The following is a 14,161-nucleotide window of genomic DNA, read 5'->3' as shown; positions in this document are numbered from 1 at the left end:
CTCAAGTACCCTGACAATGTTAAAAAAACAAACGGCGAACGAGGCCATTCTTAAATTACGTCGGTCCGAAGGCGGTTGGCCAAAATGCTGAATGATTTGATTCCATAATGGAAAGTACACCAACGAGACGTTGGGGTGAGCCTTACAATTTGCACAAATCCATAATATGTGAGCTGACATTTTAGTATGAAATCTGGTGGTGCATTCAGTATCCAATACGAAGCATCCAAAACATACGATATCATAAAATGAAGTGTCTGATTTTAGGATGTGTTTGGATAAGAGAATTTATGGATCCCGATGGGAATTCTGGTCATCAGAAGCAGCAGGCAAAGTAACAAAAAAAATCACATCATGCACTATGTGCAGTCACAGGTACAGTATATGGTCATAGATTAGAAAAAGAATAATGTTATGATCTAAAAAAAAAGCAAAAAAATGAGAGAGAATCTTGGTCAACTCTGATATCTGACGTGGCCAAATGGTTTTTGAGCTGCAGTATCTCAAGACTTGGGGCCACAATCAACATCTGAGCTTGTGAACAGGCCATCTGCAGAAGCCTTCCGCAGCACAGTGTCAAGGTCAGAGACGCAAAACAAAAAAACAACAACAACACTAAAGGTCGATAGAAATACATGACAAATCCTTTTCAAAGCCACAAATATAAATTTGTCTCAACAAAAATGTTACGATTGGTGAGTGTGTATTTCAGCAATAAAAATCTATCTGAAGTCCTGCTGGGCTTGCCTTGATCACGGACATTTCACCAGCGCTCAGTCAGCTTTTTCTGACTTGGCCATTCTAATTGGTCAAACACAACCTTTGGGGGTGTGCCCAACAGAGAGGCAGGGGTGGCACCTTCCAATATAAGGCAGACCTCTGGGTGAAGTCCTCTCATCGACAGGATCACTTAGCAACCATGAGGTGTCTGGTCTTCGTTCTGCTCATCGGAGCTGCCTGTGAGTGAGACTTTCTTTGAGTTGAGTGGCAGAAAGCCCTGAAGAAATCCGTGTGGTGAACCGCTTTGCCGTTTTTGTTTGCAGTTGCCACGGAGGACGACAAGATCGTCGGAGGCTATGAGTGCACGCCCTATTCTCAGCCCCATCAGGTGTCTCTGAACTCCGGCTACCACTTCTGCGGAGGCTCCCTGGTCAACGAGAACTGGGTCGTGTCCGCCGCTCACTGCTACAAGTCGTACGTAACGCCCCCCGCATCCGACGAATGTGCCTCAATCCTCCGAGCCGTCTTTTCAAACCCCTGAAATTCTCTCCAGCCGCGTGGAGGTGCGTCTGGGCGAGCACAACATCAAAGTCAGCGAGGGAACCGAGCAGTTCATCTCATCCTCCCGCGTCATCCGCCACCCCCGCTACAGCTCGTACAACATCAACAATGACATTATGCTGATCAAGCTGAGCAGTCCCGCCACCCTCAACCAGTACGTGAAGCCCGTGGCCCTGCCCAGCAGCTGCGCCCCCGCCGGCACCATGTGTAAAGTCTCCGGATGGGGCAACACCATGAGCTCCAGTGAGTCACGCCCAAATCGTTTACATCAAATTCTTCCCTTCATGCGTGGACTTTTGCTGGCCTTTCGTAATTCGTAATTAGAACCGTCTTGGTGTCTCTGGTCTTCGGTCCATGGCCTACCAAAGTCTTGTGTAATCCTTCAGCTACTAAACAACTCAGAACTTCTTGAATCCAAGCTTGGGTGTCAGGAGGTTTGATCGTTGTACACTCTGCTCCGCATTCCAGCCGCCGACAGGAACAAGCTGCAGTGTCTGGACATCCCCATCCTGTCCGATAGGGACTGCGATAAGTCCTACCCCGGCATGATCACCGACGCCATGTTCTGCGCCGGATACCTTGAGGGCGGCAAAGACTCCTGCCAGGTACCGAGCACCAAAAAGACCTTTCTCGAAATTCTTCTTTGAGAATTTACTTAAAAGGTCAAGTGTCAATCATTTGTACCCTCCCTCCCCGCCGTCAGGGTGACTCCGGTGGTCCCGTGGTGTGCAACGGTGAGCTTCAGGGTGTTGTGTCTTGGGGTTACGGCTGCGCCGAGAAGAACCACCCCGGTGTCTACGCCAAGGTACGCCAAGATATACTGGATACATTGATGAATAAATTAGGATTTGGAGTAGACCCCTTAGTATTATGACATTAAGACATTTTCGATCGTTCTGTGTCCAACTTTGTGGGACAGCTTTGGGTAGGCTCCTTCCTTGCTTCAAAGATCTTGAATCCTATCAAAAAAGCCTTAGGGGTCACTTAGAATGTACAGTATGAAAACATTCCCAGACACATACCAACATTTGGTGGGAAATGTTATCAAGATGTTCCAAAGCTGGAAACATGTCTGCCTCACAGTCAAGAGGTTCTGAACTCAAAACTTGACTCGGGCCTTCCTATGTGGAGTTTGCGTGGTTTTTTCGCAGTTACTCTCCCACATTACAAAAACATTCCGCTTCATTGAAGACTTTAAATTGTCCATAGGCGGGACAGGCTAAACACAGCTAATTTGCACAAGCACTGTCGAAAATGTTTTTCAGTTCTTGTAGAAAGTCAACCCAGAAGAACTGTTACGAAGGACGAACTGACATCATTCCCTCCATTTTCATTTCTTGTAGACGTGATTGTCGGGGCTTCCACTTCAGATAACGGTCCCTTACTCAAAGTAATGAACTTGTCCATTCACAGGTTTGCCTTTTCAACGACTGGCTGGAGAGCACCATGTCCAGCTATTAAGCCCGATCCTGTGATCGCCTGTGCCTCAGCCGCCTGCCTCAACTGTAACATCTTCTTACCACCTGGAAGGTCACAGGATTTTCCCTCAAATGTGCAGCAACTTTCCATCGGACTAAATAAAGGCTCGGACTTTGAGTACCTTACAATTTGTTGTGTAATATCCCAGCTGCACTTCATCACTGAAAACAGCCTTAAACGCTAACACCCGTGACGGTGATATTGCTATTGATCCTCAATTTGTAAGAGCAACCTTCACACGCATCGGGTGTCGAGTCAAGGTCAGAAAGCTGGTTACAACTAAACAGATCTTTTTTTTTTTTTTTTGTGGCCAAACTGAATTGCTCTCTCTCTATAAAAGTATCACTTTTAAACGAGTATGGAGAAGTTTTCCCATCAGCACCATGCCAGGAATTTTATTGGCCTGCAGGACCAGAGGTACAGCTTAATAGTTGGCACTCAATAAAAAGCCTCATAGAAAACAGTCCAATTGGAACCCGGCCAAAAGGGATTTGAAGCTCAGATTTTCAAACTTGTTCATCTTCAACTTAAAATGAGATGTTGGAAAATAACACTGACATGTACACAACTTAAAATGATAAAGAACACAGATATTCATCCACGCATTTCCAAGTTAGCTAATTAGCAGTCTTCTCTACTTAATTATCACAATATCAATTTAGCCCACCCCCCAACCGCACACCCCACCCCCGCCCCCCCAAAAATGTGGCAGGCAGCATATTTGGTTCCATTCAGTAGGCATTTACTCAACTTAATCCACCTCTTAATAAAACAACTATCAAGTCGCAATCATAGAAATCATCAAAACTGTACAAAAACACAACATAACTGCGTGACAGTGTACCTTTGAAGCTGTTCAGAACCAGTCTTTGTCTAATAATATGACATAAACATAAAACATTTAAATAATTTGCATCATACTCACCACCAGATTCATTCATGTGTGCATATGGTACGTACGTGTTTTGCTGGTAGAAGTTGGTTTTGTTCAGGCCAGCCAATCAGACAACAGGGGAAAAAATGCTGACGTCATGGAGGGCCAACACTCTGACCCTGTAAGGAGGAATCTGAAATCTGATCGGTGAAAGAAACAGGCCTGTTACAAATACAGTATAGTTCAAGTTACATTGGCCAAACTGAGCGGACCAAAAAAATATTTTTTAAATCCAAAATACAATAGACTTATATGGAAGGGAGGAAGGAAAAGACAGACAGAATAATTGAATCAAGGGAGGGTGAAAGCAAGGAAGAAAGAATAAGACTGGATGAATAAATGGAAGCAGTATGGAAGGATTTAAGGTGGGAAAGAAGGAGGAGATGGGAAGCAGAAAGCAGGGAAACTGGGATAAATGAAAGGTAAGGAGGTAGGAAGTCAGGAAACATGAGTGTTATGATATGAAGGAACGGTGGAATGGAAAAATGAATGAATGGAAGAAGGATGTACGGAAGAAGGGAGGGAAGGAATGGAAGAAAGATGGAGGAAGCAAGAGAGGAGGTGAGAATGAATGGAGGAAGAAGGGTGAGGTAAGGAAGGAAGGGACTCATCAATTATTTTTGGATGTCCACAAGGCCAACCCACACACAAACCACATTCAGACATGAAATTTTAACTCTGGCCTTTGACAACGTAATACTTGTTTCACGCCTTAACCATACCTGGGGAAAAAACAAAAACAAAGAAACATTAGTAAATCTCACTACAGACTGTAAACCCAGGCATGAAAATCCTATTTTGAAACCCCAATCCTGACTTCAAAAACAATTGATTAAATTACACTGTTTTTCATAAACGTAATTGTCATAAATTGACTTTTTAAAGTCCCACAGTAATTAACGTCAGCGAAAAATCAAGATTTGTTAGGCAAGCGGAACGTTCGACGCATACTTTTTTCCCCAACCCGGACAGCTTTAGTCGACGCGCCCTCAATGACATGTAAACTTCCTCATGCTTTTCCGTGATTACTGACCTCTGCTTTCACGATTGCCGCATGAGGATGTTTTAAATATTTCCTTCCACAACTGCAGTTCCGAACTGCACGTATTTTGTTGTAGTTTGTGGTGGTCGAAAGTGCGCGGCCAAGATGCGTCTGACTCTGCAGGCGTTGATCTCCCACGGCCGAGTGGCCCGGAGGATAGGTCTCGGTCCCAAGTCCCGCTTGGACATGCTGCGGAACATCCTGACCGGACTGGTGCGACACGAGCGCATCGAAACCACCACCGCCCGGGCGGATGAAGTCCGTTTCTATGCCGAGAAGGTAGCTAGTCACCTCATGGAGATAACGCACAAGTACTTGGACAGCACTTCGCGTTAGCAGTCAATGGCCTTGAAAACCAGCTGAAAATCCACAATGTCAACTAGTATAATATTATACAAGTGAGCACGTTGTCCTCACTAGCATGCTACAAGTGAGGCAAAATTGTGCACTGGTAAACATCTGTACGCTACTAGTAGCCTATTAAGTGACGATGTTAAATTCTACTAGTGTATAATTGTACACATTACATCACTACCTGAAAAAAATAAAAATTTAATTAAAATACATTTTATGAAATGATGCACGATGATATCTTCACGGTGAGCAAAACAAATTTTCCCAGTTGAATGTACACGTTACAAAATCAAAAGACATGGATTTTTTTTCTAAAACTTTATGTACTATACACAAATGCGGTGAACATTTTGTAAAATTTAATAATTGTAGTTAAATATACTTCATGTGGATGAGAACCAATTTAGCAATTACAAATTTAAGTTGACTTTTTTCCCCCCAATACGTTTAAATATGAATGCGATTGGAAATAAAAAAACAACAACAACTTGTACATCTAGAAATAAGAAATGTATGCAGTATAGAAAAAAGAAATGTGCATCCAAAAGAAAAGTAAACACACAAATATTTAGGGAAAAAAATGCAATCATAAAAACCCAAATTAGTATATATCTAAAATATAAACTAAAAACAAACCATTTTTAAATTATGTAATATACTGTATAATGTTTCCGAGTGGAAGTTTGTAAGTGTGTGTTGTTGTTTGTTGTAGCTGATCGACTACGCAAAGAAAGGTGACACTGACGAGAAGGCAATGAAGATGGCCACTTTTTGGTTGACGGTACGAGTACACAGCTTTAACTTCTTTTTCTACTACTTTTATTGATTAATCACACTTTATTTGTAAGGACATTTTGACTATTCTAATTTATCATCTCTTTGGAGGCAATGGTGCATTACAGTCCAGACAAGTTCATTCGTATTGTAAAATAACAAGAAAGTCATTGCAGCTCTCAAACTGAGCCGTACCATATCGAACCAAATTGTATCCCACTGACACGCATCGTTCCACTTTAAAATGAACCGTCCATGAATAATGTCGTACCCCATAGATGGAGATTGGCATCTTTTTATTGGACAGATGCACACCCTTTGTTTTTAAACAATCTCATTTTCATGTTTTAAAATGGAGTTCCGAGCTTGGTCACGGAACAAATGAAACTCAAGCTATCACCATATCCTTTCCGACATTTGGCCCATGGCAGGAGAAGGACCTGGTCCCGAAGCTGTTCAAGGTGCTGGCCCCGCGCTTCGAGCGCCAGTCGGAGGGCTACACGCGCATGGCCCGCGTGCCCAACCGGCAGAATCTGGACCGGGCCAAGATGGCCGTGCTGGAGTACAAAGGCAACCCTTTCCCGCCACTCTACCCGGTTAGGAAACAAAACCCGCTCACTCTGATCAACCAGCTGCTCGCCGGCTACCGGGAGGACAAGACCAACTTGACACCCAAGTCGTGAAGCAAAGGACTCTTTCGCTGCTAATAAATATTGCAACTTAGTTTGTTTTCTTTTCCTTTCTGGGTGAGTCTTGTTGACCAGTGGATGTTTCTGTCTTTAATAAATAAATAAAACACAATTGCCAACTGTAAAAACATGTAAAACCTCACTTCTTCATAACGTGAAGATTTAGTGTTGTGCAGTTACTTCATTTGGACCCAAGATGGCGCCGGAACTGAACCACATGCAGTGAAAGTAGTCGTTTTTTAGGGTACAAACGTCAGGAAAAAGAGCAAATGCAATATTGCGTTTGCTTTTCTCTGTCCCTTCCAAGCAGCAGTAAATAATGCACAAACACACGAGACCTATAATAAAACATGTTTTAATTATTTTGGCAAAAAGGCTATCATATCTACAGCATATTTGACACCTTAAAAATGCATTTGAACAATGCTTCCTTCCGTGAGGTGTGCTCTTAACCGGAGGCGGTTCCCCCCCCCCCCCCAAAAAAAAGCGCTGTGCTCTTTGTCATGCGTACATAATTCCTCCTGCAGTCCAACCTTACACCTGTGTGCGCATTTAAATGCAAAAGCTGCGATCCGATGTTGTACCCATGGCGACAGAACAAAAGGAGAATAATATATATTAGACATGTAACATACCTGTCAACTTATACGTTTTCCCCGTATTTTATGCGTTTTTTTTCCCATCATTTCGAATTGTGTACGCCGTATAACAATTTTTGTACGGGTAAAAATAATGATTAAAAACTCGTTTTTTGTTGGACCGATCTCGTTTTGCCCATTTCGGCTTTAATCCGGATCGCCTCCGTCACTGGTAGCAGACGACAACGTCATCGTCGATTGCTAATATTGAAATCCTGCACTGCTAAGTATAATAAGCAACACTAATTTTACTGCAAGTGGTGAAAGAACTAAGAAAGATGCTGAAAGAATTGTTTTTGTTGTTTATTTGGTAAATAAAATAAACTTGTATACACAAATTATCTTTGTTCTTCTACTACAGTCTTTGCTGTGAGTAAATAGGTGTTTGTAAGGTTTATTATCGCTTAACAAGGGGAATTGCAATCATTAATAAGGGGAGCAATTGGCTGAGGTTGACAGGTATGATGTAATCACAATACAAGCACGATACAACAATTCATTCAAGTATTGCTCTGTACTCAACTCACACTGGATTAAAAGCAAGAGGTGCGGGGGAAAAATGCAATACAGTGTTCCCCCATTCTTCCTTTGTTTCACCCTTCTATCGGCAAGAATGAATTAATTACTTATGGTCAAAGCAGATACCTGTGAGTATTGTAGTATGCCGTTTGTATGCGTTGCTGCTCTGTGTGTGTGTAAAGTAGAAGTTGTTGGAAGGCTTAGAATTACTTTAACGTACTCAATTCTGTTAGCCTGCCACTGACGTTTAATATTATAAGTTAGCATTAAGCTAGCAGACATTTGTTAAACAAAAGCATATGGTTTGGTTGAACATTTTGGCTGTTTGAATATACAATGTTTAATTCAAGCACGCTTTGCTCTTATTTGGGGTTTCACTGTATTGCGGAAATTTGATGACAAAAGGTCACACCTTTTACAAGAATGAAGCATAAACAACACCGATTGTATTAAAAACTCAAAAGTTGTACTTTGACATGGGTGGAGCTCGACAATATCCAAAACTGATGTTAATGTATCCATTTTCTTGTCCCGCCCATCCCTTCTTTAATTTCACTTTTGTAAAATAAGATTTTTTTTTAAAGAGAAGCTGGTGGTACAATCAACGCCACAGCAGGGTCATATTTACATGTGTACACTTTAGCATGTGTCTAGCTGTGGTAACAACAAAGTAGCAAGGTGACATATCACAGATAAACAAGACCAGGAACATTAAAGTGCTCCATGCAGGACACACAAAATGTGCACTTGTTGCGTTTCTACACACTGTCGTAGTAGTAGAGTAGTTTGACGTTAAACCAGAAATCCAAACGTTGGCACAGTTTGAACACTCCGATGCAAAGGGTTGGGTAGATCAAGCTAGCTCCTGTGCGGAGTTAGCTATGTGATGCTAAATACATTCAATAACCTTTTTTTTTTTTTTTTTTTTTAAACACTTAAATGACATCCTCAAGGTTGTACACGTTAACATGTGTTTTTTGTTTGTTGGACTCCCAAGATGAACTGAATTTGAGCTCACTGACTTGACTAGCATTAGCCGCCGCGGCTGTCCACAGAATTGAGACATTCTAAACACAAAAACCAAACACGTTAATCTCAGGGGGGGAGTTATTTTAGCCATCTTTACTTTTGAATTTAGTGGACACTTGGGTGTAAAAATGACAAGTTGTTAGCTTGTGCTAGCTACTTTGCAAGACAATAAATGTTATTTGGCTAGCTATGAGCTTTGACGTACCGACTGAAATTTCGACGTTTACAATTAAAAAGATGACATTTCATGAAAAAAACTGTAAATTTATGAAAACAGCTAAAAATGAAAATCGCTATTTCACGAGATTAAATTGTCAGAACATGAGTAGTCGTCACCCAGAATCAAATATTGTCCATGTGCTGTTTGGCATGAGTACATTCGCCAACGTTTAGCCAAATTTTGCTGACATAAGATAGTTTTTAGACTTTGGGCCAAATGGCTTGATTAGAACACTGCAGCCTATTGTGTGTATTAATAAAAAAGTTGAATGTTTAATACACACCATAAGATAATACTGAATATAGAGAACGGCTTCATGAACGGGAAATACAACACAAACATGCGGCATTTTTCCAGGTTTTTTTTTTTCTTTTTTTTTCCCCAAATACCAGAAGAGACGTTTAACATTTACAGCATATCACTAATCCGGAAAAACCAGCTGTGATGAAGGCGAACAACCATAAAAAGTGGTACCTTGACTTAATGTACAACTTGTGATATTTTTTTCCCTTTGTACAGAACAAATACAATGAATCTCAAAAGTCAGGCTACCGCTGTGGAAATGGAACAAAATGTGTATAAACAAACAACAAAAAACAACAAAACTTTTCAAATGTACAGTATTTTTTTTTTTTTTTTTTGCAAAAAGAAGTGAAATGTGTTGACACGATCTTTGACGGTCAGAGGTGGAATTTAAATAACAAAAAATACAAATGAGAGCAAGTGGGAGCTCTGCTGTCAAGCTATTTACAATCACAAAGAAAAATAAAAGATTTGGGGGGATTTTGTCCGTTTATTTTCCCGTGTGGCGCTCGGAGGTCCTTCTACTGGTTCAAATATTTATTGCTTCTCTCGTAACAAGCGCTTTCGTGTGCTCCCTCCGTAATGTCTTGAATTTGTACTCACTCCAGTCCTGCCGTTTTCACGCCTTTGATCCGAAGCCGCCGCCGCCGCCGCCGCCGCCGCCGCCGCCGCCGCCGCCTCCTCCTCCTCTGCCGCCGCCCTGCATGCTGAAGTACTCGGTGAAAGACGGGAGCCGCACGGGGAGCGGAGGCGAGCGCACGGCAGCGGCCGGGCGCGGCGGGATGGGGGGCGGGAGCGGCGGCAAGATGGACGTCAGGTCATCAACGGCGGCCGAGGTGGTGATGATCTTCTGCTCGCTGTTCCTCGGCACGTCGGGGACTTTCCGCGGCACCGTTTCCTCCACCGTCTTGACGGGATCCTGCAGGTCAACAAAACTTACGGTATCGGCACAAGCTGTGGGGGAAGTGCAGAGTCAGGGCGAAGTCTGCATTGAACAAAATCGTTAAATAATTTTAGGGGCAAAAGTCGCAATTTTACTCGAATTTATGGAGTGACGTTTTAATGCTGCGAAAAAGTCCATTTTAGGATAAGAAATTGCTGTGTTCAGAGAAAGTTGCAATTTTCAGAGGCAAAAAATTGTGGTTATTTTCAACTTTGTCTTTGTAAAAAGTCATCGTTTTACTCCAAATAACTTTTTGGGCCATTTGACGAGAAAGAGTCATTCAACGAATTTGACAAGAATCTATCAGGGTGATGTTTCAATACTACGATCAGCACGCGTTTTAATAATACCAAAAAGTCATGATTTTACAGTAAGCCACACTTTTCTTTGTAGAAGTCCAAATTTTATGATTCAAAAAGTAATTTGGACACAGAAAAAAAGTCATCAACTTCGAGGATCACGTTCTACATTAGACTTGTAAAGTGAGGACCGTTGAAGGTTTGGCGCTGCGACTCACCGACTGGATGGAAAAGAGTTCGGTGAAGTTGGGCTGCGAGTCCCCCAGGAAGGAGCCGTTGCTGTAGGCGTGGTGCGGGAAGCTCTCGCCGCCCTCGCCTCCTTTGGGACTGGACAGCAGGATGCCGATCTGAGACGTGCGCACGTGGTACGGGAAGTTCTTGTTGGCCGCCGACGGTCGCGTTATCACCTAGGAAGGCAAAAAAAAAGTGGGGAAAAAAAAAATGGAGCTCAATTCACACCATCCTTCATGAGAAAGTTGTTTACGTCTCTTTGAATCCAGATGAAGTACATATTTCTTGGGGGGAGGGCCTTCATTTGTCCAAAGGCATTTGAGGGATAAGATGAAACAACAGGACATGAATGTTTCTTGTTTTTATAGAACAGCTGTTTTGGTTAGCAAGAGCGTTCAAATGACTTTTTGATGTCTGCGAGTGAATAAGATCATTAGTTTCTACTTGTTGGTGGGGGAAGAGAGAGAAGTTTATTAGTACGATTGCATTTTTTTGTAATCCTTCACACTCGAGACCGATTAGTAGGTGCTGCTGTTTTGGTTAGCAACAGACTTCAAATGGGCTAAGCAGTGACCTCAGTACCATGATGACCCCCCGCGAATGGGAAAAGGGAGGAGTCTACTTGAGCCAGGCACTTCATTTTTTGGAAAGAGTCCACACTTGAGCCTGATTACAATAACAGCTGCTGTTTTGGTTAGCAGTCCAAATGGCAGTCAAGCCTTCAATGCCAGTGTGCAAACAAGATCATTCATTATTAACCAGTGGGATGAGGGAGGCCTTTATTCAACATCCACGGATTACAGTAAGCGCTGCTGTTTTGGTTAGCAACAGACTTCAAATAGGCTCCGCGGTTGGCCATGCGCAAATGAGATCATCAGTTGCGACCCGACGGGAAAAGGGAGACGTCGATGTGAGGGCAGGCGTTGATTGAGGCGGTTACAAACCAGGAAGACGATGTGGGCGTAGAGGTGGATGCCCAGCTGAATGCCGTTGACGATCTTCTCCCGAGCCCAACGGGGGATGCCAAAGTTGGCGATGAGAGCCATCACGGGCACGGCGAAGAACCTGGAAAAAAAAAAACGAGAGCGACCGTAATATAAATACACAAATGAGTATTTCTAATTGTTATTTCTTTTTATCACAATTTTTTAAAAAAATGTGCCGAATATTTATGTATTTTGTTTTTTATAAAACTGAAATCGTTTCACAGCATTACAAAAAAATAATGTTCAATCACAATTACGTTTGACTTAGTTTCGGGTATGCTGAGATTTCTGTTATTTTGTAGTTTGTCTTATTTGACATGTCTCTTATTCTGACATGTTGGAAATAAATCTGCTGCACATTCATTGTTGTTTTGTTTTTTTTTTAGTCAAAAGTGAAAATCTTGCTGAAAACAGGTCCTGTGCAGCGAAATGTTTTTCTTTTCTTTTCTTTTCTTGATTTCCATTTTGTCCTGTGATTCCCAAACTTAACCATAAATGGCCACTTTCATCTCCGGCCAAGTCTGGAATGGGCAGAGGGCCAACTTAAAACAACTTGAAATCCCCTCGACAATTGGAGCACATTTTCACAGAGGCGCATGAATAATTCAAGGGATAGATTCTTGCCGCCGATGAACGCTGGGCATTCCCCGGCGGGCCGAGCGCTCACCATAGCGTGTAGGTTGTGAAGAAGGGCACGTAGAAGGGCTGCTTTTCGGGGTAGTGCTTGAGCGAGACCAGCACGGTGTAGCAGAACCACACGTAGGCCAAAAGCTGCAGGCCCATCAGCCCGTAGCCCGCCGGGCTGTCGTAGGCGTACAGAACCTCGCCGGGATCGAAGAACTGAAAACACAAATGGGGACAGTCGAAAATGCTTCTATGGTAAAAAAAATTTTAAAAGGGGGCTTCACGTCGCTCGATGTCCGAAAACCGTGATCAACCGTCACAGAAATTCATTTCTGCTCATGCCCACATTTGAACGATTGGCCCAATATTTTGGATTTTACACACATGAATCTCACTATGGAGAAAAAGCATAACATGATCACCTAATGTCTTAAAAAGACTGACCAAGCGTCACCAAAATGTACGCGCTACTCACTTCTAGCTCTGAAAGTATTAAAAATGATCACCCCGATATTTGCCATTTGACACTCATGAAGTGTTTTTTCTTCGCCAGAGAAAAGCTTCACGTCGCTTGTGTCAGAAAGCCGCAATCAATCTTCACCAAAATTCGTGTGGACACCTCTACCAATGTCCACAGTCAACGGCTGCAAATATTTGATCAAATCACCCCAATATTTTTACGGACATTAGACGTCTCATAACAGAAGCGTAATGTTACTTAACGAGCAAAATAGTCGATGTGATCATCCTAATAATTTGAGTGGGCATAAGTACAGATGTCGACATTACATTTGGTGATCATTTTTTGAAGGTTCAGCAAAATGAATCTTTTTCTCTACAGTGAGCAGCTATGGAGAGAAAAAGGTTTCGAGGGGAAGCCGGCCCCCAAAACGTTCTTTACAATATGTTCTATGCGCTTCCACTAGCTGAAACACAGCATTCTGATTAACATTGCAGCAAAATCCAACCGTTTTTATCCACGTCAAAAGGCGGCCATTTTGTCCCTTCTGCGGACTGAGAAGGACATCACAGTCGGGCTCAGGTGACGACCAATCACGGCTCACCTGCTTTCTGACGCTGAGCCATGATCGGTTGTTTGGTTTACTACTTCGCTCATATTCCACAAACACAATATCAATCAAAATGCCGCGTTTGGACTAGCATGGAACATATTACTGTAAAGGACATTTTTGGGTTGACCTCTTTAACAACAATAAAATCCCAAATATTGGGGGTGATTGTTCTGATATTTCCAGAGGTTAAAGTGGGCACGAGGAGAGAGGTCCACGTCAATTTGAGTGACGTTCGATTGCAGTCTTCTGACGTGAAGCCACGTTACGCTCACGTGAAGCGTTTTGGAGCCGGCGTCCTCGGTGTCCTCACGCGCTCATCGAGGTCGCCGGCCGCCAGCGGATCGCATTTCGCGGTCCGGCGGACGCCCGGCGTGACCGGGTTACCCGCTGCTACATAATGCATCGACGCCGCGGCTCCCCCGCCAGGATCGGATCCCGGCAAAGCGGGGCGGGGCCCCGTTGAATTCTGAGCGTAACCCGGTCGGGCCTATTTTTAGCGGGAAGCTCCCTCGAGCGTGCGGCTTTTAAATAGCGCCGCGCCGCTTCCAAAATGTACCGTACATGACATGGGTGCTTATCTACACCGCAAGCGGGGTGTTATTAATTCATCAGATGCCGAAGATCACAGCCAGTTGGCGTCTTTGCACTGGAAGTGCGGAGAGGAGACGCGGCGCATAATTAATGAGGGTGACCATGTCACAGCAGGCAGATCAGGAAGGTGCGCAGTGTGTCTGCATGGTAAT

The 14,161-nt window shown here is 43.2% G+C and overlaps 3 protein-coding genes across 3 annotated transcripts in view; 2 read left to right on the top strand and 1 right to left on the bottom strand.

Moving 5' to 3' along the window:
- Window positions 1-889: 889 nt before the first annotated feature.
- On the top strand, window positions 890-2,877 carry LOC147142973 (trypsin-2). The gene is made up of 6 exons (XM_086039087.1): window positions 890-959; window positions 1,044-1,194; window positions 1,274-1,524; window positions 1,750-1,886; window positions 1,985-2,086; window positions 2,695-2,877. Exons 1-6 carry the CDS (start codon window positions 920-922, stop codon window positions 2,740-2,742), a joined length of 729 nt encoding a protein of 242 aa, XP_085895213.1. The 5' UTR covers window positions 890-919; the 3' UTR covers window positions 2,743-2,877.
- Window positions 2,878-4,640: 1,763 nt separating this feature from the next.
- Window positions 4,641-6,587, top strand: mrpl17 (mitochondrial ribosomal protein L17). Its single transcript, XM_086039086.1, has 3 exons — window positions 4,641-5,015; window positions 5,803-5,871; window positions 6,296-6,587. Exons 1-3 carry the CDS (start codon window positions 4,842-4,844, stop codon window positions 6,545-6,547), a joined length of 495 nt encoding a protein of 164 aa, XP_085895212.1. The 5' UTR covers window positions 4,641-4,841; the 3' UTR covers window positions 6,548-6,587.
- Window positions 6,588-6,892: 305 nt separating this feature from the next.
- The window catches only part of tmem145 (transmembrane protein 145), a 32,966-nt gene continuing 25,697 nt past the window's right edge, over window positions 6,893-14,161 (bottom strand). Inside the window, exons 12-15 of the mRNA XM_086039064.1 lie at window positions 12,389-12,561; window positions 11,680-11,800; window positions 10,723-10,911; window positions 6,893-10,181 (exon numbers count right to left, since the gene is read on the bottom strand). Of these exons, the coding sequence (XP_085895190.1) occupies window positions 9,882-10,181; window positions 10,723-10,911; window positions 11,680-11,800; window positions 12,389-12,561 (783 nt within the window). The 3' untranslated portion in view covers window positions 6,893-9,881. The remainder of the gene's footprint in view (window positions 10,182-10,722; window positions 10,912-11,679; window positions 11,801-12,388; window positions 12,562-14,161) is intronic.

This window comes from Filicampus tigris, chromosome 8 (assembly GCF_054856515.1).
Source record: "Filicampus tigris isolate MCC_2025a chromosome 8, RoL_Ftig_1.0, whole genome shotgun sequence".
Classification (NCBI taxonomy): domain Eukaryota; kingdom Metazoa; phylum Chordata; class Actinopteri; order Syngnathiformes; family Syngnathidae; genus Filicampus; species Filicampus tigris.
The sequence above is the reverse complement of the archived record's forward strand: the minus strand, read 5'-3'. Positions and strand labels throughout refer to the sequence as shown.